This window comes from Gracilinanus agilis, chromosome 2, assembly GCF_016433145.1.
Source record: "Gracilinanus agilis isolate LMUSP501 chromosome 2, AgileGrace, whole genome shotgun sequence".
Classification (NCBI taxonomy): domain Eukaryota; kingdom Metazoa; phylum Chordata; class Mammalia; order Didelphimorphia; family Didelphidae; genus Gracilinanus; species Gracilinanus agilis.
The window spans coordinates 468,142,631-468,168,036 of NC_058131.1; the positions used below are offsets into that span (position 1 = coordinate 468,142,631).

The 25,406-nt window shown below is 33.4% G+C and overlaps 1 protein-coding gene across 2 annotated transcripts in view; it reads right to left on the minus strand.

The window, feature by feature from the left end:
• The window catches only part of PPM1A (protein phosphatase, Mg2+/Mn2+ dependent 1A), a 56,277-nt gene that overhangs the window by 6,744 nt on the left and 24,127 nt on the right, over positions 1-25,406 (minus strand). Inside the window, exons 1-2 of one of the 2 annotated variants that reach the window (XM_044664871.1) lie at positions 5,087-5,937; positions 3,062-3,179 (exon numbers count right to left, since the gene is read on the minus strand). In XM_044664871.1, the coding sequence (XP_044520806.1) occupies positions 3,062-3,179; positions 5,087-5,920 (952 nt within the window). In that variant the 5' untranslated portion in view covers positions 5,921-5,937. Of the gene's footprint in view, positions 1-3,061; positions 3,180-5,086; positions 5,941-25,406 lie in introns of those variants that run through there. The other variant, XM_044664873.1, reaches the window with a different exon arrangement.

Here is a 25,406-nt window from a genome sequence, read left to right on the forward strand (position 1 = left end):
GTGAATAACACTGATGACAAATTGAACCATTCTGTTGGTTTCAGTCATAAAAAGTAAAAAAAAAAAAAAAATCACCTATGTTTCAATGTAACTTGTATTCACTTTTCTGTTATAAAGTGCAAAAAATACAGTAAAACAAACAAGTTCTAAAAAAAATAAAGTTGAAAAACATGGCTAATTATTCTCTATTCAAAATGGAAACACTTACTCAAACTTATTTGACACTTAGTGCTATATAAACCTTGTTAATTTTTTTTTTTATAAAAAAGACCAAGAATGAAATCTCTAAAGTAGCATCCCTTTAATCCCAGTCCCTAAGATATATACTCAAATTAATACTGCAGAAAAAAATATTCCTTTTAGCATGGATATTGATAGATGTTCCCCATCCTACCCCCAAACCTGAGGCAGAGTTGTCAAGCCATTTTAAATAAAAACAATAATGTCCAAAATATTAGTCTAGAAACTGGTGTAGAAATATTACAACAATCCTGATTCATAACAGAAAAAAATGCAAAACATTACGAAAATAACATTTAAATTTACTAAGAGAGTAAACAATTGTAGGGGCTTATTGTGAATTTATTGTACCTCTGACTAGAAAGTAAATTTCAACAAAAAAAGCTGACTGTTAGGACCATTAAATATTTAGTAGCAATAGAGAGTATGGTAAAAAGGAGAGTCCAGAAGCCTTTCTGGAAGCCTTTTCAAAAGTATTTTCTCATGTTTTAGGAGGTGCCTAAAGAGTCTCATCTAAGTAATTAAAATAAAGTTTAGCATTTCACAGCAATTGTTAGTATATGCCAGAAAAGCTTTCTAATGCATGCTTTAGATTTATAGATTAATTTACTGTGTTCAACCAAAAAAGACATGAAATTGTCTATTTTTCAAAGTACCTTCCTCTGATAAAATTAATAAACAAAACTAAAGGACTTAGGGCCAGAAGAGATGTCGAGAGGCCATCTAACTCAACCTGTCCCCAACCTCATTTTATAGATGAGGAAACTGAGGTCAAGGGAAGTTAAATGGCTTTCCCAAAGTCACATGCATAATCAGTGGCAGAGCTTGTTATTTAAACTCAGGTACTCTGCATCATGCCAAGTATTATCCTGAAATTATCTTCTAAGTTGGTTTAAAAACTCCATATATGTTTTAGTATTTTTTAATCTTTCAAGTGAAGTTCTGACAGTTTCACTCATTCTAAGGCATTTTAAGTAGCAGCAGTTGCATTATTTGCCATAGTAGCTATTGTTTTGGCCTCATCAGTTCTACCTTAGTAGAAAATATAATTTTAAGCTAGAATATAAAATAATCTACATTTTAATAATAAAATATTAAACTTAATACAATAAAAATTTTCAAAGTATTTACTGGATACCAACATAAATATCCTATGCTGTTATAGCATATAAATATCTATCTAAAATGAATATCAGGCAATTTTATTGTGAGACAAAGTAAGCAATGAATGTAAAGGAAAAATGCCTATCTGAAATTTGACTAAACTTCATATTGCATCAAAACTTAATTTCTCAGAAGAAGCAAAATTCTAGTCTTCTCTTTAAAAAGCCAGTAACTTAAAATTTGACATTATTCCTTAAATAAGCACATAATTTTTATAATTTAATTCCCTCCTCCCTTTAATCAGTGATTCAAATCAATGTGACTTGATTTCAATTTGAGTATTTTCTAGTGATGTTAGATTAGTATATTACCTAGGAATAAACCATACTTACTAGATTTTTTTAAAGGATTAAAAACCAAGGACCTTATTGGTGAGGAAATAAACTCACTGGATTGTGTCAAGAACTACTTACTGAGTTAGCAATCAGTGCACGCATATTATATACCACTATCAAGAAAGAGAATAGTCAATAAAGATAAATGGCAGCCTTAAATTGGATAACATTAGAAATTTACAATTATTAAAATGCCAGACTGACCATATTTAAATATCAAAAAGTTAAAAAGAAAATGAAACTAAAGTGCATAGTAATTTTCATAATGTGGACTTGATAGAACCTAACAGAATAGTGTTATCATTTCGATGCTTACATGCTATTAGAGGCCTTTAACATGCAAGTGATTACTATAATGAACCCCAAATCGCTTTTTTTACATTAACACAGTCATTCCATAGGCAGTTTGTCTACTTAGAGGATATTTTATGATCAATACAATATATTGCATATATATGCGGTAATTAGTGTTCTTGGGGAAATTTTCACTTAAACTGCAAATTGCAGTTAACAAAAAAAATTTAGAGTCTTTAAATATCCAAAGGCACTAATTAGAGTTACAAACAGTTCATTAGTGGTCTCAAAGTCATTTGCAGTTTTATAGTACAAAATGCACCTGAAATCTCAACTTATTTCAACTTAAAATGAAAACAAAAATTAATATAAGGCACACAAACACTCATGTTACTGCCAGGCAGAGAACTGGTTTATCTAAAGTCAGGCAGTCTATGGTTTTGCTATGAAACCCTGAAATACAGTTTGAAATAGAAACATAGACATACTTTAAAATATAGTGGCACTTGCAGGTTAACTGGAGTTTTAGTAACAAAGCTATGAGTCTTAAGTTATTTTTTTTTAAGTTAGTTGACCGAAATATATTAATATACATAGCTTTTCACAGAGAAATGGCACTTAATTACCCTCTTTATAATTCGCCTACTACTTTTTATTTAACTTATGCCAAAAGTCAGATTTGACTGAAAGTTACTCCTGCTAATGAATTCACAAGGAACTCTGAAATGTGTACATCTTTAGCCTCAAGAGGGGGAAAAAAAATCATCCTAAACAATTTCCAGGGTCACAGTTGCTGTGGTCTTATTTCTACCATTATTTTAGAAGGACATATGTCCTTCTAAAATAATGGTATATATATATATATATATGTATATAGCATACATCTACATGGCTACATGCCTTGTTCCACTGATGTCACTAGACATCAATAACACTTAAAGGTTTAATTAAAAGCTATTGTGTCAAAAGGTTCATTGTTGTAGGGTTTCTCTCTAATAAAGTTACTTATTTTTTTTTAAATGATCCACCTTCTACTCTGCTTTCCAGGTACTTGTCCAACTCTGTCTCTTTCTTCACTGCCTCTGGTGATACTCTTGGTGCATTTGGAAAACAGATCAATATCACACTCATGTTGTCTCGACTTCCCTGGGAGAGAAAAGAGTTTGAGAAAATATTCTTGTTTCCTTCCCACCCTCCCTCCTTTGTAATCTTTTCATAATTCTACGAAACTTCACTATTGTGTCAATATAATTATATTCAAAACAAAAAAAATAAATTATGCAACTCATCAGTAATCTTTTTTTTTTTATTTTTCTTCAAATGAATCCTGAGACATTGGCAAAAAGTATTACAGACTTAAGTTCCAATAAAACTAGTCATTTTTAAAACCCTACATAATGAAAAGATCTAAATTTCTATATTATGGCTTACTTTAAACAATAGCTGATAAAAAGAAACTTTCACACTCCAATAAAATTTTAGCATCAGGAAAGAATTTGGCTTATTACCATTCATAATCACAAGACTTGATATGAAATCACATATAAATGTGATGGTCTTTTTTGTAGACATTCAATTGTTATCATAAATTTGCTGAAAGTTATAGTCAATATTACAAAATACGGAGGCTAAAAATTGAAAAAACAGTTTATGGCTTTTTAAATGGTTGGCTTAAGTTCTGGAAAACACTTCCTATGTTAAGTAGCAACATTTAAGTAAGCCAATTTTTTATATTAAAGAGAAGGTGTATACTCTACAATGAGCTTCCTCATCATACCTGTCACTTTTAACATTTTAGAATAAAAGTATCAATCCAATTACATGTGAAAATGGTTCTTAATATAAACATAAAGAAATTGTTATTTTAAGCCAAATACCCTTGAAAAAACTTCAACAGATATGGAGAACATGGAAATTCACATATAGATTACTTTTTAAATAGAATAAAAAATGAGACCTAGAGAGATTGAGTGATGTGACCAAAATCACGAAGTTGAAGTACGAACTCAAATCCTGACTCCAATAACTACCCATTCAATCTGTTGTTGCATTAAAATTTTTTAATTTTAATACATTCATCAAATGCTAAAAATACATAATTGACATAGGCATGTATATCATCAGGTGTTATTTAAAACTCAAACTAACACACTAGTAGTTTGGCTGTTATAAGTACTTTAAATCAAAGATCAATTAGAACAAGTAAGAGTGTGTGAATTTAATATTTTTGGACCTATGATTTCATTGGGATGGGGAATCTCCTCCAGGTGAAGAAATTGGAAATTTATAGTCTTGGAGAGTTGTTGGGTGTGGTGTACTGAGAAATTAATAACTTATTGAGGGTCAGAGCTAGTATATTTGAACGGAATGACTTGAATCAAAATCTTCCTGATTCCAAGGCCAGTTCTCTAACCATTACACTACACTGCCCCTTTATGTTAACAATTTTTAAAAAAAATTATATTGGTTTGTTTTTGCATGTTAAAAGAAAATCACATACCATCTCAGAATAGCTCTGCAAAATATGTATTTAAAAGAAAATCTAGAAAATCATTGATAAGAACCATTGATATTTACAAAATCCAGTTGAGAAATCAGAAATCATTTTATTATGCCTCTAATAAAAATATCCAGATAAAAAATAAAATGAGCAAGTAAAAAAGTTTTTCCTTTAAGTTTAGCTTCTGCTTTTGATAGGTATTAATGTAACTTGTTCAGTCATGATTCTTTTACCTGAGATCATCTGCTAAAATGCTGGTAACAAATAACAGGGTTTATTTGCTACATGAAAAGTAATGCTTTTACATACAATTTAAAAACCCAAGTAAAGGTAGTTAGAGAACTAAACACTCTGCTATCACACTACTGCAAATTATGATGCTACATTTTTTTCTATTGACAACTACATTGAAATTTAAACATTAATAGCTGGTGGCAATTGCCCCAAACTGTACTAAAAACAATTTCTGAGGCATACGAATTCTAAACTGAAAACAATGTGTTATAACTAAAATGACATGAAAAAGCTTCTCTATTTTTAAAAATCTAGCTACCTTATATAAGCAGGTGTCCACTACTTCATTGCATACTTTCTCAAGGTCATCAGTGACTTCAAGTCTGGATCTTACAAAATCACAAAGCTCTTCATTTCCCATAACATCCCAGATACCATCACACGCAAGGATGATGAATTGATCATCTTTTTCAGATCTTTCAATTTCATAGACTTCTGGCTCTGGTGAGACAAGTTGCTCTGTAGGACCTTTACCATGGACACATTTGTAATCAAAGTCTCCAAGTGCCCTAGATACAGCAAGAGAACCATTCACGCGCTGAATCATTACAGAACCACCTGCATTCTGAATACGTTCTTTTTCCAAAGGATTATTTGGTTTGTGATCTTGTGTGAAGAAATGAACTTTTCTGTTCCTACAAAGTAAACCTCTTGAGTCTCCACAGTTGATGAAGTATGTATGTTGGGGAGAAATCAGGACACCCACTGCTGTTGACCCACTTCGGTCTGCACCATGTTTCTTCTCTGATATTATTCTCATATGTTCATCAATCTGCAGAAAACCTGTTCTTATTCCATTCTTGACATTTTCCACAGAAGGTGGTCCTTCAGAACTTTTAAAATCCTGGTTATTTGTGATGTGATCTAACAAATGCTCACAGCAGTATTTGGCAACCTGGGAACCAGCATGCCCATCATACACAGCAAAGAATGACCATCCATCAAGTCCACTTGGCAAACCAATCACAGCTGTATGTGCATCTTCCATTTCAACTCGCCAACCTTGCATACTACTTAGCCCATAACGTAGTCCGTTACCTTGCCCCTGGGCATTATGCTTTTCCATCTTTGGCTTATCTAAAAATGCCCCCATTATGTCTTGGAGCTTTAGTTCTGAGGAAGAAGAGAAAATACAATTAAGATATGTAACAATCAAATAATTGCTCTTACAAACAAAATATTCACCCAACAGTTTGATTTTAAATAAAAGCTTTTGCAAAGAAACTTTTAAATCTGACTAGGTCTTCATGCTTTTTTGTGGTGTAGAACTACCAGGGCTCCTTAAATGAACCAGCAAAATCAAAGACAGGGGAGCAGAGATGTGTATAGTTTTAAAATAAATAGTCCTAACTAAATCATGATTAGGGGGAGAAATAGGAAGATTTTAAAAGAATAGGAAAGCAACACTAAATTCATAGATTAAGTGACTTAACAAGGAAATAGTTAAGTTAATGGAGCTATAACTGAGATCTGATTCCTAGTCCAGTGTCCTTTCTATTTCACTATGATGCCTCTTGCTGCCTCAGAGGCATCACTGGGATATGAGCCTCAGACCTCCAATACCAAAAAAGAATACTACTAGACAATGCTGTAAATTCTTCATTTAGGATTTTAAATGACATGACAATATGCTAATTTCCCCATGGTATTCAAATTTCATCTACCCAAGGTGGGGAGACCAACTGGGCCAGACAGTGTGAACAATTAAAGGTACTCTCTGCACCCCCCACAAACACACACACACACACACACACACACACACACACACACACACTACACATATGCATATATACATGTTGAGACAAGGGAAAAAAAAGCCAAGTAAAAAGTTACAAGACATACTCTAACTGTAGTATAGTAATTTCCTTTTAAAAGAACAGACCAAATTACTATTTATATGTACTATTCTAACCACCATAGGAGCTAATTCTGAACTTTCCCTCTGAAGTACCAAATGGAAAGTAATGAAGATACTAAAAAAATATATATTTCAATGAAACAATAAAAAACATTTGCTGAAAAGAATTGTAACTTTTGCTTAGTAAGAATTAAAAAACACAAAGGGAAGACAAACTATTGAATGTGATTATAAGGATAACATTTCTCAGTAGTAGCTCTATTGGTCTATTCAGATCCTACCAACTTAGAAACATCTTCCTTGGTAAGTATTAAGGAGATATCTTGGCTAAAGGAATAGCACTCCTCTATTGCAGCCTCTCCTCTTTTCCTATCACCTAACTTCGGTGATGACTGGGGCACAAGAGCTTCCCTTTTCTTGGAAGGAGGCTTTTCCTCCACCGCTCTCTGCCTAGAATTGAGTCTCTAACAGTAGTGATGAATCCCACTAATCCAAATGGTAAGAGCTAGTCCTGATATTCAGTTTTAATTAGATATTTATATGGCTTCACCTTATCTCAACACACAAAAATGCTTTAAAATATGAATTCATTCATTTTAAGGTATGAAAAGCCGAAAACATATTCATCCTAAGAAGAGATAGGCTTTAGTTATTTAATCCAACAATTTAATGATATGCATAATAATTATGCATAATAATAATTATGGTTCATATTAATTAGGTATAAATAGTAATGGAAGTTGGGAATTTCACCTACTCTACAATTTTCTGTAGGGCCAACTCCGCCCTAGTTTTTTAATCAGTAAAACATAGGGTTGGGCTTCCAGATCTAACTGATCAGTTAAGATACATGGAACCTACCAATTTATAATCTCCCAGTCTTAATAGTGCCCAGCCAGGTAAGGGATAGTTTTACAAGGGTGGAGAAAGGAAGAGTATATGAAGGAAAAGGCTACTTCTAAGAGTTGGAATTAAAAAAAAAAATGCTTAGGAAGAAGAGAGGAGGGGAGAGAGAAGTAAAAGAGGCAAATGCCAATTATGAATGAATGCCTTTTCCCATTTCCATAATACTGCTAGGCAATGCTTTTTTATGCCTCCTTAATTGGCTTTTTTATGCCTCCTTAATTGACTATATAGCATTCCCCATAGTTGCAATTCTAAATCTTCCCTCTTTAAGCCTCCCATACTACTCCTTTTACTACTTCTTCCCATCTCATTTACTGAGAAAAAAAGAGGATGTTACTCCTAGTCTACATCTCAAAACCTTTTGTCAACAACCTCTATTCTCTCCTTTACTCTAACCTTTAATTATGAGGCCGTTCTTCTGCTGACCCATCCCCTTTCTAACAGGTTGTCCCCACAATTACTCCCCCTCTTATCCCAAATTTCTCCTTATCTAATAGCTCTTTTCTATCCATCAAAAAATATGCCTTGGTTTCGCCAAGCATTAAACTGTCACTTGACCCTATCATCCTCTCAAGCTATCACTCTTTGTGTCTGTCTCTCTCTCTCATCAAAGGCCTAGAAAAAGCTTCTAATATTCATTACATCCATTTTCTTTCCTCTCTCTCAAATTAAAAACTCCTGCCATCTGGCTTTGAACCTTATCACTCAATTGAAACTACTCTCCAAAAATATTCTATTACTTAACTGCCAAATTCAATGGACTTTTCTCAGTCCAAATTCTTCTTGAATTTCCTGCTGCACTTGATATAGTTGACTACCTCCTCCTTCCTGGATTCTTACTCTTACACCTCTAGGTTTAATGGCAATAGTTTTCTTAAAGTTTTAGTTTTGTTTTTATCCATCTTGCCACTCCTCAGTCTCTTTTACTGGATATCATTCATTCATATTCATATAGATCCTCTGTGTGAATCTCAAACATCTGTTCTGGGCCCTCTTCTTTTTCTATGGCAAGGATGAATAACTTATTTCTTCCTGTCATGGACCCCTTCAGCATTCTGGTGAAACCTTTGGATGCTTTTCTCAGAATATTATGTTTTTAAATGCATAAAATAAAGCAAAAGAAACAAATTACACTGAAATACAAGTTATCAAAATATTCTAAAAAACAACTTCATGGACCCCAGATTAAGAACCTCTGCTCTACATTCTCTTCAGGTTTCTGATGAACTACTAAGTTTTTAATTACTATCTCTATGTAGGTGATTCCCAGATTTCTATATCCAGCAGTTTCTCTTCTTAGCTCCAGCCCCATATTTCATAACTGCATACGGGACATTTCTAAACGGATATTCTATAGACATTCTGAATTCAATAAATTTAAGTTATTTTCCCAAAAAAATCTACCCCTCACCTGACCTTTCCTATTTTCATAAATTACCTCCCCATCCCTCCAATCATTGAGGAATTACCCTAGGCTCCTCACTCTCCCTTACTCCCCCCACCACAATCCACATCACAATTACCCAGTAAGTTGCATTTGTTCTCTTCCATCCACTTAAACAATGGCCACCACCATACCTCCTATCTCACCTTAACTACTGCAATAGTTTCTTAGCTGGTCTCCCTAAATTCTCTCCTCTCTCCAATCTACCCTCCATGCAGTTGATAAAGTAATAGTCCTTAAGTATCTTTCCAGGCTTTTCACATATTATTTTACTTCATGAACTCTATTCTATAGTCAAACTGTCCTATTTCTTGTTCTTTGAATGTGAAATTCTATATCCTATATTCAAGCTTTGCACTGGCTTACCATATTCTTTCTCCACATCTCTCTTGGTTAAATTTCTTTGATTTCCTTCAAGACCCAAAATAGAACACACCTGTTTTGATTGGAATGCACTCTTTCCTCACATCTCCCTCTTAGAATTCCTAACTTCCTTCAATACTCAGCTCAAGCACAATGCTTTTTACATGAGGTCCTTTTAATAACATGACTTCCATAGAACAGATGATGAAGCATACTTCCACCTTCTGACAAAGACAAGGTCAGCGAGGGAACTTGTTTTTGTCTATGAATATCTTATAGGGTTTTATTTTTCTTTTTAATGAGGGAAAAGGAATATATATGGAAAAAGAAAATAAATGCTTGTTAATTGAAACTAAGCTATATTTTAATTAACTTGTATTTACTTTTTACCTATTCTGTAAATTGTTGTCATTCTGTCTCCCCACGCCCACACCAAGCTCCTTGAAGGCATGGGCTGTTTGTTTCTGTTTAAAACAATGTTTCTAGAGAGGAGCACAATGTCTACACATAATAAATTCTTAATAAATGTTTTTGGTTTCTCTTCCTTTCAACACAGTCCTTGATATTCATTTTAACCTGATTTTATCATTATAAAATTTTGGAGAATAGAAAGACAAGTGTTATTTGACCCCTTAAAAGGGGCATGAAAAGAAGAATATGGTAAAAAAAATTTTCACTTTAACAATGTTAAAAGAAAATTTATGACTTTCCCTTATTCTGGAATAAAATGGGCACTTTTAACTATAGAAGATCTCAAAGATCATTCAGTCTAAAGTTTTTTAGTCTTTTTGTTGCGTGTACTGAATCATTTTGGCAGTCTAGTAATTCTTATGAATTCCCTCTCATGCAAAAATGCATAAAATATATAGGATTATAAAGGAAATCAATTAAAATGAAAGTTATCAAAATATTTAAAACATGCAAACAAGAGCCAAATTTGTCTAGCCCAAGTTAAAAACCCTGAATTCCCTTATTTTACTTATTTGCAAACTGAGGCTCAGAGCATGAAGTGATTGATTCAAGATTACACGGGTAGACAATAACTGGGCTAGAACCTACACTCGCACTCGGACTCTTTATTCACTGGTATATAAACCAAGATACTACCTTCCTTGGTTTGTTAGAAGCTTCTACTATTTCGTGGCAGAGATGGAATTAAAACCCAAAGGTCTTTCCATTATACTTCACAATATCATTTAATTTAATTAAGGACCTATCCTCTCCTCTCCCATTGGGAATACTGAGGGATAGGAGTTAGACAAGGATAAATTAGTAACCAATGATTTATATAGAAATTTAAGGGATGTTTACAGATAAGCTCAAAACAGGTTGTTCAAAGTACATAAAATGTATACAAAGGGTGTTTTATTTTTGTATATCACTTAGAGGAAATTATGCTTCCCAAGGGATATGGGGGAAATGAGTAATGTATTTTATTACAAATTTCTTCAATATAGAAAAAGAAAAAGGTGTAGTAAAAACAAACCCTTAATTTATAGTAGTTAAAAGATAGGCTTCTTCAAGACCTTTTTCATACTGGAATTTGTCTTAAATATCTTTCAAATATTATCTGAAGGAAGGAGTCAAATTTCTAAGTTTGTGGATGATACCAAACTCATCAAGTTAGTGAAAAGACAAACTCATAAAAAGGGCCTATAGAAAGATTTTCAGCACTTTGTAAAAAGGGGAGCAAAGTAGCACTGAAAAGCAGTAAATAAAAAAGTCAAATCGTACATGTAGAAATGACATCCCAACTATAGAAAATGCAGGGCAGGGTTTTGAGACCTAAGGAAAAAGATCAAGGGGTCACTGTGGATTATTACCTGAAGATTTGTACTTTGGTTAACAAAAAGAAAGATGTTATTTCCCAATAGAGAAGTTGTCAAAGAATTTGCATAAACACTTTTCAAAAGAACTGTAAGCTATGTTCTAAGTTATTAATAAAGCAAAAATGACAAGTTTCTGCACAAACAAAATCTATCCAACCAAGATTAAAAGGCAAATAAGCAGGGAAGAAAAAATCTTTACAGCAAGTCTCTCTGATAAAGGTTTCATTTTTCAAATATATAGAGAACTAAGTCAAATATATGAGAATACAAAGCATTCTCCAATTGACAAATGGTCAAAGGATATGTGAGCAGGCAATTCTCAGATGAAGAAATTAAAAGTATCTTTAGTCATATAAAAATACTCCAAATCACTACTAATTTTAGAAATGCAAATTAAAACACCTCTGAGGTACCACCTCACACCCACCAGACTGGGTAATACAACAAAAAAGAAAAATGATATATGTGGGAGGGATGTAGAAAAAAATGTGACATTAATACACTATTAATTAATTACATGTATAATGTAATGTGTAATGAGCTGTGAATTGATACAACCATTCTGGAAAGCAACCTGGAACCATGCCCAAAGAGCCATAGAACTGTGCATGCCCTTTAGCACAGCAATACTTCTACTAAGTCTATATCCCAAAAAAATTAAAGATAGGGGAAAGAATCTACCTGTGGAAAAATATTTATAGCAGCTCTGGCAAAAAAAAAAAAAGGAAACTAAAGGGATGTTGATCAATTGGGAAACGACTGGAACAAGTTGTTATATATGCTTGTAATGGAATACTAGTGTGCTACAAACAAACAAGATGATCACAGACTTCTGAAGAAGCGAACAGAACCAAAAGAATGTTGTACACAGTAACAACAATAATGTATGATGATCAACTGTGAATGACTTAACTATTGTCAACAAGGCAAGAATCTAGGGCAACTCCAAGCAACTCATGAAATGAAGCACTGTTTTTCACTATATTCCCTTTATGAATTTTTCTCTAGTGTAAGCAATGTGTCTTGTTTCACAACATGTACAGAGGAATAGGTATTATATGATAATATATTTCAACCTATACCACATTACCTGCCTTCTAGAGAAAGGAGGAGGGGTAGAAAGGAGGGAAAGAATGCAAGTTGGATAATGCCAGAAAACATGTTAAAATTTTATTTGACATGTAATCTTGAAATAACATTTTTTAAAAAGCCAAATAGAGGATTTTATATTTGATCTTGGAGATAAAAGGTAGTCACTGGATTTAATGAGTATGGGGTAAGGGTGACAGGGTTAGACATGCACTTAAAAGATCACTTTGACATCTAAATGGATAATGGATGGACATGGGGAGAGAGACTTGAGGCAGAGACTAGTAGACAATTGTAATAGTACAGGAACCAAATTATAATGGCTTCCATCAGGATGGCCACCCTGAACAGAAAGGGAATTACACAAGAGATGTGAAGGCAAAAATGAAAGACTTGGCAATAGCTTGGATATGTGGGGTGAGAATGAGAGAAATAAAGGATGGCCCTGAGATTGTGAGACTAGAAGGATATTGGTGCCCTCAACAGTAACGGGAAAATTAGAAAGATGAGATGGTGGGGAATGGGTAGAGAAAGATACTAAGTTGTTTTGGACATGTTGAATTTAAGATGTGTACTGGGGCATCCAGTTCAAGAGGCAGTTGAGACTAAAACTTAGGATAGGGCTAGATAAATAGATCAGAGAATTTGAAACTTATGAGATCTGATAAGATCTCTAAGAAAAACAGTACAGGGAGAGAAGTGGAGCAAAAAAAAAACTTTTAAAAACATATTTTGTGGCAGCAAAAAATTGGAAACTATAAAAAAGATGCTCACTGACTAGGAAATGATTAAATAAATTATAGCGAGTAAAATGTAATAGAAATGTGCTATAAGAAAAAATGAATATGGTATAGTGGATGTCAGGTAAACCTGAATTTCAATCCTACCTGAGATACTTTAGCTATGTGACCTTAGACCATTGTTTATCCTCTGTGTCAATTTTTTTATTTGTAAAATGGAGATTAATAATAGAACCTATATCACTAAGCTATTATGAGAAATGAATGAAATAATGTGTAAAGTGCTTTGCAAACATCAAAATTCTACATAATATCTAGCTACCATTATCATTATTATTAAGACTAATTATTATCATTATTAATAGATATATGAAAAGGCATATGTACAAATTCAGAATGAAGTAAACAATACTAGGAAAACAATATGTAACAACTAAAAATGATGGCTATGAAATTTTAGTGATCAATCTTGGTCCCAAAGAAAAGGGAAGACACTTCCCCTCTTCTTTACAGAGATAAGGGACCATATTCCTCAAAGGGATGGTTAGCTTTGCTAAACTTTTTTTTCTTCCTTTTTTATTCATTATTATAAGGGGGAGTAAGAGAAAAATATGGGAAATGGAGGTGATGAAAAAAAACCACAGATATCAATAAAATATATCTCTTTAAACAGAAAACAGTATTCTACTTTCATATTAAACTCTGATTATTTTTTTTAAGTGCATGGAATTTTATGTTGAATATCATTTGCTCTACATCTCAAGACTCTAATCAGCTAGCTCTGTGACCCGAGGAAAATCCTTTTGTATTATCAAGGCTTCAACTTCCTCAAAGAAAATGAGAAAATTAGATTAGCTGATCCTCTAATATTCTTTTTTTCTTTCTGATACCTGTGAACAAAATAAGATTCTGAATATCTTAAATAATATAAATGTATAAGAAAGAATAGGATTTTTGAACTCTTTAGGCTTAAAAAGCAGAAAATACGATCAAAATTGATAACATCCTAAATGACATAGACAAAAAACATGGACTGCTAAAATATTGTATAAGAAAATGATGGTACCTTTCTAAACTTGAACAGGGTAGATTCAATTCAATTCAGTCCAAACATTTATGGTTCCACCCTATCTTTCCCAACTTATTACACATCATTCCTTTTCACTTATTCTACTGTCCTTCTAAATGCTGGTCAGAGGACATTTTGTCTTTCAATTCCATTCTATTCTTCCTCACTCCTTCTTCTTAGAGGCCACATCCTCTAAATCTCAGATTTATTTCCAGCTTTTCCTGATCAGGGAGGAGTTGGACAAGATGAATTCTTATGGTCTCTTCTAGCTCTAAGCCCTGATCTTACAGGTTCAGAATTTATCTTAATTTTAAGCTTAAAATATGCACACACACACACAAACATACATATATTTGTGTATTATTTATATATATGTGCATATATTTAAATATGTTATTGCATCATATCTCATTAGATATATGTTTCTTATGGGCAGGTGCTTTCTTACATTCTATTGGGTACCTCTAGCACTTAGCATAGTGCTTTGAACATAGTAATATAGTTTAATAAATGTTTCCTCTTTTGAAGATCTAATGAATGTGTTTAGTAAATGAAATTAAGATTTAATAAAATCAATAATAAACGAAAATTTTGTAGTCTACTTAAAAACCAATAACCTGTACATTAGACTATTTTACAGAATCTCAGGAATATGCTAAGGCATACAATTGTCCTCTGCTGCACACTTCTCCCTTGGTTCTGGGGCTAGCACAGTAAGTACCACCATACTTTGTCTTCTTTCCCCAAATGTATTATTTATTTTTAAAATTAAAAAAAAAATTTGAGTTCCACCTTTTTCTTCTTCCTTCCAGTCCCTAATTCCACCTACTGAGAAGGCAAGCGATGTATCAATTATACATGTGAAACCATGCAAAACAATGCCCATTAGTCCTGATGCAAAAAAGCATAAACAAAGGATAGCATAAACCAAAAAAAATGCATGTTAGGAATATTCTGGAAATCTTAAGCTTGGTATTGAGATAAATTCTAACCTAAAAGGTCTTAGAGCTAGAGAAGACCATAAGAATTTGTTTTGTCCACTCCCTCCCTTATTTTATAGATAAAAAATTTTAAATTACCTTCCCTTGCCCCTTCACCCCCAAAAGAAACATGTTAGATCTCACTTAATGACACTAGTTGGAGGGTAGGGCTTAGTTTTTTGGGGGGTGGGGGAGTGGGTTTGCCTTTCTTTGTACTTCTGGCACTCAGATCATAGTGAGTATTTTTTTTTAATGTTCATTGATATAAACATATATAGAAGTGGAAATGATGCCAGAAGTCTTCATTTAAGTCTATGGTTCAACTTGAACATTCAGAGAATTTTAACAGAATTTTTCATTCCTTTTTTTGCCCAGCTGTTTCACAGTTCACCTACCCATGAAACACCAACGTTACTCTTTCTATATTCAGTCCAAGTAAACATCAAAATCCCTTAGAATAAATAATATCTCCAACTCACAGATCTATCAGATAAGCAAGATTTGCTTGAAACTAAAAATAAATAGCTTTGGTACAGACCTCAAAAATGAAAACTGAACAATCCATAGTACAATATTAATAATCAATCATGTAATATAACATTTGTCCTATAAAATAACTTTACTGAATTCTAAATTCCAAGGCAGAACCAGTTATTAAGAGCTGAAATTTTTAATAGAGCTCATTCAGTTTGAGATATTTCATATCTGATTTGCAAAATAACCCTTTGAGGAAGAGACTATAAAAGCATTATATCTATCTTACCGATGAAGAAATTGAGGTTCACAGAGGTAAAGTAAAATGCAGTAGAAAGAGTCTTGGATTTGGAGTCAAAGGGAGTCAAAGTTTTATATCTTAGTACTGCCAATTTGCTTATAAGCCTTCTCAAGTCACTTCATTTTCTTTTTTAATTCCTCTTTCAATTACATGTAAAAACTACTTTTAACCTTTGTTGTTTTTGTTTTTTAATTCTGAGTCAAATCTCTGCCCTCTCTCCTCTCCCTGAGTTGGCAGGCAATCTGATATATCTTTTACATGTGCAATAATGTAACATTTCTCCATATTGATCATTTTATGGAAGAGAACTAAAAAAAGAAGAAAATGAAATACAGTATAATATTTCAGTCTGTATTCAGACTCCAAAGGTGAATAGTATTTTTCATCATGAGGCCCTGGGGATTGTCTTAAATTATTGTATTACTAAGAATAGGTTAGTCATTCACAATTGTTATTATACAATACTGCTGTTACAATGTTCTGCTGATTATGCTCACTTCCCTCTGCCTCTTTTCATAAAGGTCTTTCAAAGTTTTTCTGAAACCTTTCTTCTCATCATTTCTTATAGCACAATAGTATTCTTTTACAATCATATACCACAACATCCTCAGCTATTCCTCAATTGATGGACATGTTCTCAATTTCCATTCCTTTGCTAACACAAAGAGTTGCTATAAATGTTTTTTTACAAATGAATGCTTTTCCTTTTTTATCTGAGAGTTAGACTTACTAAGTCACTTAATTTCAATGCAATGATTGGACTACATGATTTTGAAGGTCTCCTTCCAGCTCTAAATCTAGGATCCTAAGGTGATACAGTCATGAGGCAGAATTTCAGGTCTTTTTATTCAAAATCCTCTCTCCCTTCTTCTGCCCTTTGCCTTGGTGTCCCATCACCCACCAAAAAACAAAACAAAACAAAACAAAAAAAAAAAAAAAACCTCCAAGTAAATGCAGAACAACAAATATATAGAGAAACCATAGCTCATACAGGAGACTTTTGACCAACCTGGGTGTCTGGCTCTTGTGTATGTCTCTTCCTAGCTCTCATTTGCAACCTATCCTCTCCTGTCTCTCTTCATATCTGTCCATCATGTTTCTGTGTGTAACCCTGCCACCATCAAGTGTTCTTCCTCTCCCTTCTCTGTCCTGGACCCTCAACATGTCCCTGAACTATGTGTAAACCCTATCTCTCATAGGGTGTGGCCTCCTTCTTGCTTCTTTCCCTCCTTTCCCCACTTCCACCAGCAAATTTGCATCGTGTGAAAACCACTTTATAATCAAAAGTGAGAATTGTCAGTATGGACAAACTATAATAACAAAATATGCAAAGTAGTAAAATGCACAGGAGAGAGAGCATTTGCAGTTGATGGATTGCAAAGTTGGAGAGAGGGAGTAATATCCAACAAGGCTGAAAAGATAAGCCCTGTTGTAAAGGTTTCTAAAAGCTAAAAATGAGTTTATATTTTATCTTAAAGGAAGTACAGAGATGCCAGAATGGGAATATCCAGTTATGAAGAATGATCTGGAAAATAAACCATCAAAGCAGATTGAGTAAGAGAAATCATAGGTAAAAGGAAAAGAATAGTATCAAAATGCCTCAAAGAGAAAATATATCTAGGATGAGATGGTAGTGCTAAAAACTGTTGAAATCAAGAGGAATAGGACTGGAAGAAGACTATCGGATTTGCATATTAAGTTTTTTCAGTTGAGTGATAATGTTGGAAAATTTCAAGGAGTTGAAGAATGAATGAGAAGAAATATAAATTTAGTGAAATAGGTGTAGTCAGCTTTTTCAAGGAGATAAGATAGCTTGAAGGGTAGGGTCAAATGACTTTTTTTTTTTTAATCTTTGCCTCCAGCCTTAGAATCCATACTAAGTATTAGTTCCAAGGCAGAAGAATAGTAAGGGCTAGGCAATGGGGGTAAGTGAAATGTCCAGGATCACACAGATAGGAAATCTCTGAAGCCAAATTTGAACCCATCTCCAGGACTGGCTCTCTATCCAAATAAGCCATCTATCTGCCTCCAGTTTAAGGATGGGAACAGACATGTTTGAAAGTATTAAGGAAAGAACCACTGAATAAGGAGAGATTAAAGATTTAGAAAGTGGGAGATGACTGATAAGGTAATCTGCTAGAGAAGGAAGGAAAGGATAGTCTTAGGGGTAAGGTTTGATCTTGGCAAGAAGGACCATCTCATTTTCAGAAACTGGGAAAAAGGAAGAGAATGTAGAATGTCATGGAGTTCTTACTTAAAGAAGTGGAAAGAAAAGAGCTCTACTGACCTCAATTTTCTCAGTGAAGTAAGAGGCAAGATCTTCAGTTGAGAGAGAATGGAAAAGAGAGGCTTGAGAAAACTTCTCAAAGAGCTGTGATTTAAAGGAAATAAGAAAATATAAAAATATTTTCTAAAATTAGAAAAAGTTATGGGGGTCAGGACCTTTAAACTTTTCTGATGAAAAAATGACACCCAAAATCTACAAGGAACTAGATGGATACAAATGTGTAAGGAAAATACCTATTCTCCAATAGAATCAAGGGATATAAACAAATATCTAAGTCAATAAACATTTATTAAGAACCTATTATGTGCCAAGCATTGTGCCAAGTGATAATACAAGGAAAAGCAAAAGATAATCCCTGATCTCAAAGGGATTTATAATCTAAAGAGGAGGACAATATATAAACAACTATGTACAGACAAGCTACGTATAGGATATAAATGGGAAGAAATGGATCGAATGAGAATTAAGGAGGATTGAGAAAAGCTTCCTGGAGGTGAGATTTTAGCTGGGATTTGAAGGAAGATGGGAAATGGAGACAAGGAAGACCATTTTAGACATGAAGGACTGCCACTGAAAATGCTCTGAGTCAGGAGATGGAGTGTCTTGCTCAAGGAATAGCAAGGAGGCCAATGTCACTGACTTTCAGACTATGTGGGAAAGCATAAGGTGTCCGGTTATGGGGTTAAGGGGGTATAGCTCTTCAAACGCTAAAGGTGTTTATATTTCATCTTAGAGATATTAGATAGCTCCTAGAATTTAATGGGGGGAAGGGCAGGGGAATATGACCTGCACTTTAGGAAGATCACTTTGGTAGCTGGAAGATGGCTTGGAGTAGAGAAAGACTTTGTCAGGGAGACCAACCAGCAGGTTATTGCAATAGTCTCAGTATGACATGATAAGGATCTTCATTAGTGTTAGCAGTATCAGAAGGGAAGGGGATGTACACGAGAAATGTAACAAAAATAAAATCAACAAGGTTTGGCAACAGATTGGATATGGGAAGTTAAGAATGAGTGTGGAATCAAAGATGATCTCTAGGGTGGCAAGCCTGGGTAACTAGAAGTTTGTTGGTACCCTCAACAGCAATAGGGAAGTTAGGAAAAGAGGAAGGTTTCAGGGAAAGACGAGTTGTTTGGAACATGTAAGATGTCAAAAGTATCAATGAACATTTGAAAAAAAGGTTCAAAGACTCCAGTAATCAGAATAATGAAAATGTTTTAAACTCTTATCACCTAATATCCAAATAGATGACGATTATAAAGAATAGTAAAACTCAATGCTAGTTCAAGCCTTTAAAAAAAAAAACACTGCTGGTATAATTGTAAATTAGTTTTTGGAGAGGAATGTAGAATTACGAAAATATTTATGGCCTTTGATCCAGGGATCCTAACTTCTAGGCCTATACCCTAAGGTCATAATAACAGAAAACATGATTGGCCATAAAATAAAAAATCCTTAGCAGCACTATTTATAATACTAAAAAATTAGAAACAAATTTTATGTTCAGTACTGGGGAATGAATTATGAGATATAAATAGAATGGAATACTGTGACAAAAAAATGACAAAGATGAAGACTTCCCAAAAAATATATGCAAAGATTTAAGGTGGAAGGAAACAGAACCCAACCTCCCCCCAAAGTAGTTTCAACTAGGTAAACAAATTAAGACATTAAACAACAAAAAAATAAGTGTTAAATACATAGAATAACTCCTTTACCAGTTTGCTAAAATTTAATACATGCTATTTGTTTATCTAAACAGATAGGTAAACAAGAAGTGTACGCAAATGTGTATGCATGTTAATCACTAATAAATATTGTGATATTTATTATGATATTATTTATTATATATTTAATATATTATTTATGTTATAGCATAACTTATAAATAGCATATAAAATATATTAAAAATTAATTAGTAAAATAATGCCCTTATAATCAATGAATTAAAATTTTAAAACATTTTTGTTCATATGCTTAAATGTTTCTCTTTGCTTACAAAGAAATTAAAACATTTTAAAGAATATGATTTCTAGCATAATTCTGAATATACCTTTCTGTAATATGCACATTTTAGGCTAACTAACCAAAGGTTTTCATCTTTATCACACTTGCTTATATTGTAATTGAATGATTAAAAAAATCATAGATATAATTCTTCTACATGTATGTTTAAATAGTCATCTAAGTTTAAAAAAATTCAAATCATAGCTATAACTTCTCTACATGTAAGAATCCATAGCTATAAAAATGAGACTACTTAAAAAGTTATGATTTGTTAACTTTTATATATACACTATCAGAAAAATCTAAATTTTAGTGGAGAACTGTATACACTATTGACAAATTCACACAACATTAACAAATGACACAAAAATAGATTTGTACAGCACTAGAGGTAACAACAAAAAATAAATGGTACCTATCTTGGCAATAACATTATGTTCATAGTCTATGACATATCATAGAACCTCAACACTCTCCTCTCCCCAAGACTCAAATAACAATATATGAACAAATTAGACAGCAAAGTCTATAACACGGGTTCTTAACCTTTTTTGTGTTAAAGACTTTAGGCAAGCTCTTAAAGCCTATTGACACCTCAGAATGTTTTTAAATGTATAAAATGAAATATAGTACCATTACAAAGGAAACCAATTATGTTGAAATACAGTTATCCAAATTTAAAAAAAAAAATTCAAAGACCCCAGGTTAAGAATTCCAGATCTAATATAAGGAAAAAGACTTGTACAAAAATATTTATAGCCGTGCTTTTTGTGGCAGCAAAAAATTGAAAAATGAGGCGATGTCCTTTGATTGGGGAATGGCTGAACAAAGTGTGGTATCTGTTGATGATGGAATACTATTGTGCTCAAAGGAATAATGAACTGGAGGAATTCCATGTAAACTGAAACAACCTCCAGGAATTGATGCAGAGTGAAAGGAGCAGAACCGGGGGTAGCTGGGTAGCTCAGTGGATTGAGAGCCAGACCTAGAGACAGGAGGTCCTAGGTTCAAATTTGGCCTCAGATACTTCCCAGCTATGTGACCCTGGGCAAGTTACTTGACCCCCATTTCCTAAGCCAGGGGTCAGCAACCTTTTTGGCCATGAGAGCCATAAATGCCACATTTTTTAAAATGTAATTTCATGAGAGACATACAGTGCTCACAGTGCGCACTCCTATAACAGCGCCTGAAAAAAAAATTGACTATGACTCCTGCAGAAAGAGCCATACGTTGCCAACCCCTGCCCTAAGCCCTTACCACTCTTCTGCCTTGGAGCCAATACACAGTACTGACTCCAAGACAGAAGGTAAGGGTTTCAAAAAAAAAAAAAAAAAAGGAGCAGAACCAGGAGAACCTTATACACAAAAATGGATACACTGTGGCACAATCAAATGTAATGGAATTCTCTACTATTAGCAATGCAATGATCCAGGATAATTGTGAGGGACTTATGAGAAAGAACACTATCCAAATTCAGAGAAAGAACTGTGGGAATAGAAACACAGAAGAAAAACAACTGGCTTGATTACATGGATCGATGTGGATGATTGGGGATGTAGAATCTCTAAGTGATCACCCTAATGCAAATATTAATTATATGGAAATAGGTCTTGATCAATGACATATGTAAAACCCAGTAGAACTGTACGTTAGCTACAGGAGGAGGGTGGCAAGAGGGGAGGGAAAGAACATGAAGCATGTGACCATGGGAAAATATCCTTAATTAACTAATTAATTTTGTTCAAATTAAAAAAAAGAATTCCAGAACTAAGGGAATTTGTAAATAGGAAAACAGGAAACGTGAAGGTGTTAATTAAAAAGATTATTTTTAGATTAATTATATAGAAAGACTTTTATAAATATCTTGCGGACGGTACTGACTAATGAGAAAATAACCTGAGAAAGAACCTAAAAAATTTCTCTAGAACAAATACCAATTCTTCATGCTATTAAATATATTCATATTCATGCAACTAGTTATTCAGCATTCAGTACTTATCAGACCATTGATTTAGAACTAGAAGGGCATCACAGGGCAGTTTAAAGAAAAACCAGTAACTCTAGAATCAGGAAACATGGGTTCTAATCCCATCTCTGCAACTTACTACCCATTTGATCTTGGTAAATTACTTCACTCTCTCAACTTCTATTTTTCCATCTGTAAAATCAATTGAAATTGATGGCCTTTAGATCTATATTTCTAAGATCTTAGAAGGCATCAAATCTCATCCCTTCATTTTAGAGATGAACAAATTGAGGCTCAGAAAGCAAAATGACTTGCCTAAGGTCTTAGAGGTAAGCCAAACCCAGTATTCTTCTCAGCACACTACAGTATAAAACTCCGTGATCCTGAAAACCAAGACAGAGATGACCTTGGAAATAATGCCTATTGGAAAAATCTCTAGGACTCATTAATAATAAGTAGGACAAACTAGAAAGTTGTAATGCCAAAGATGACAGCAAGAAGTAAATTAGATAAATATTTTAGGAATAACATGCTGCTAATAATAACTATCCTTCATTTCATTTATTTCTATGTGATTTCATTTATTCTACCTAAAGAATAAAACCACAATATGTGAGCAAATTAAACAGAGACTCTTAAGCATAGAGAAATGTAGATGATTCTGCCAGTTTAAAATTTGGGTTCCTAATAATAATATTACAGTTCTATTTCACCAGGGAGAAAAGTTTGATACGGTGTCAAAAGTACTGAATTTGGAGTTATAAGACTTGGATTTGAACATTGGCTTTGATGATACGACTTTATGAAATGTACTTAAATCTCTCTGGTCCCTTAGTTCATCATCTGTAAAATGAAGAGTTGTCTAATGGCCTTTTAAGGTCCTTTTCTAGCTTTAAATATATGACCCCATAAACTATAAACATTCTCTTCAAGTCTGTTTTACCAACATTAAAATGTCAATACAACTCTTGTCACTTACAAATTTTTCAGGAAAATAAGATTAATGAGATGACCCATTCTAGGAGCAATTTGGTTGAACAATATTGTATTCATATTTGAAGTATTTTCTAGGCTCATAATTCACTTTTCCTTTGAAGATTAAAAAATATTATAAAGATTTCTGTTTATAACACAATATTAAGCTCAATATGTAAATAAATATTTTCATAAATGATTTTATAATTTAGCCAAGTGACTACAAAAGCCAAGAGGAAGAGAAGATAAAACTCTTATTCCCATACTCTCACATTTGCCAAAAAAAAATTACAGTGCTAATACCTAGGAAGTTTTCATTCAAATCAAGTAAGAATGTTTTAAAACTAAAGGCTGATTCTATTTTTAATGTAGAGAAAAGGAGATAAAGTAAAATTCCCTAATAATAACCATTTGTATAGAATAGGCTGTGTCACTAGTTAAGAATGGAAACAGTTAAAAAAAAAAAACTCAGCAGCCAGATTAATCCTGACTTTGAGATGTAACAAACCTTGACTGCAGACACTCTTTAGTCCCAGAAGTTCAAGCCTAGAAACGTAAACTCCCTGAAAGCACACCGGAGAGACCTGAGACATGACTTTTAAGACAGTTAAGTATTTAAGCCACAGAATTCTACAATCAGAATCAACGTTTATTGCACTCAGAATCAGAAGGTACTGGCAATTCCAGGTGTACTTCACATTACAGAATGCAGTTTAGTCTCATTTTGCGAGTAACATACTTAGGAAGATTTCATTCCATTTGTTTCAACAAACCATAGCAAAGCTTTGTTTGATACTACTTAACTTGGATTCTGAAAGCTCTCCTCCAAATTTAGGCAGTAGCAGTTCAGGTGACATAAATTACTCATTTTACACATGGGAAACTGAGGCCCAGAGCAGCAAAGTGACTTGCCTAAGGTTATATACAATTAATTCCAGAGTAGTTGGAACAAAGAATTCCCTTTAGACGTTGGATTATTTAAATGCATTGCATTATTTTCACTGGACTGGAACCAGTTTCCCTATTTCAATAACTCTGAAGAATGAAAATTTGAATACATGCAACCACGTTAGGGATATGCACTAATTAGTTGGGGATGTAGCTTTGGTGCATTGGTGGTAAAACTGGGCCTAACATCCATTATTACTCTGAGCATCAATAGAAGTATTAGAAATAAAAAAATAATTTTATGTTACAAATAAAGTAAAAGAGAGAGGAAGGCCAGATGTTTTCTAGGGTCCCTATCAATTCTAGGATTGTGTCGATTTAAGCTAATTCCTACATAGCGACAGAATTAAATGTGATTAAACTTTGGAGTAAATATGGCATATCTGAAAATTCAATCAAATTTTTATTGTGTCATTTTTCATCTGTTTACAATTTCAGAGTAGCTTTATTTTCATTTATTATTAGCCTTAAGTTTCTTTTATACTCTGCCCTGGGAATATAACAGAATAGTGTGCTCGATTCTATATGAAACATTATTAAAATGCTCATTGAAAATATGAAGATAGCTAGAGGAAAGCAATCACATTGGGAAAGGGACTTGAGATTGTGCCAAAGAAATAAACTGGAAATATTTAGTTCAGAGAGGTGCACAATGGAAAGATTGTCAAGTGACAGCATGTGAAAGAAAGATATAGGAGTTGGTCACAGATAGAAAAAGGATTTAAGGAGCATGCTTTCAAAAACTATAGCAACATAAAACATGTGACAGTCAAATAACTATCCATGCTGAAGGTACATTCTAACCTCCCTCCTATAAATGAAGACAGAGGGAGTAAAGAATGAATTATTCTTTAAAAATGGAAGGATGTGTCAAAATAAAAACTAAAAAGAAATAAGATCTGAATAAGGTGAGAGGGAAATTGATCTGCATCAGAAGACCAAAAGATGTAAAAATGTGGCAGAAAAGACAAAAACTAAAATTAAAAAAGAAACAAAAACACTGACTACTAGGAGGTTAGGGGGATAGGGACTAACTAAACCTGTAACTGGAATAATGAACTCTTGGGGGAGAAAAATGCCTTTACCAAACAGAGAGAAACATTTAATATTGCTCTTTTCTATAGGTGTCACAGGGCTAGAAAAGAATATTGTACCAGTGTTTAAACGAAAAGTGAGAAATTGCCAACTATGGGCAATTAGTCTGATTTCTATTTGTGGCAAAATTCTAGAATGTATTATTACAAGGGTGGTTAGAGAGCATTTCAAATAAATAACTGTGCAGAGTCAGCATAGATTCATTAAGAACAGGTCATGATATCCTAACCTCACTTACTTGTCTAGCA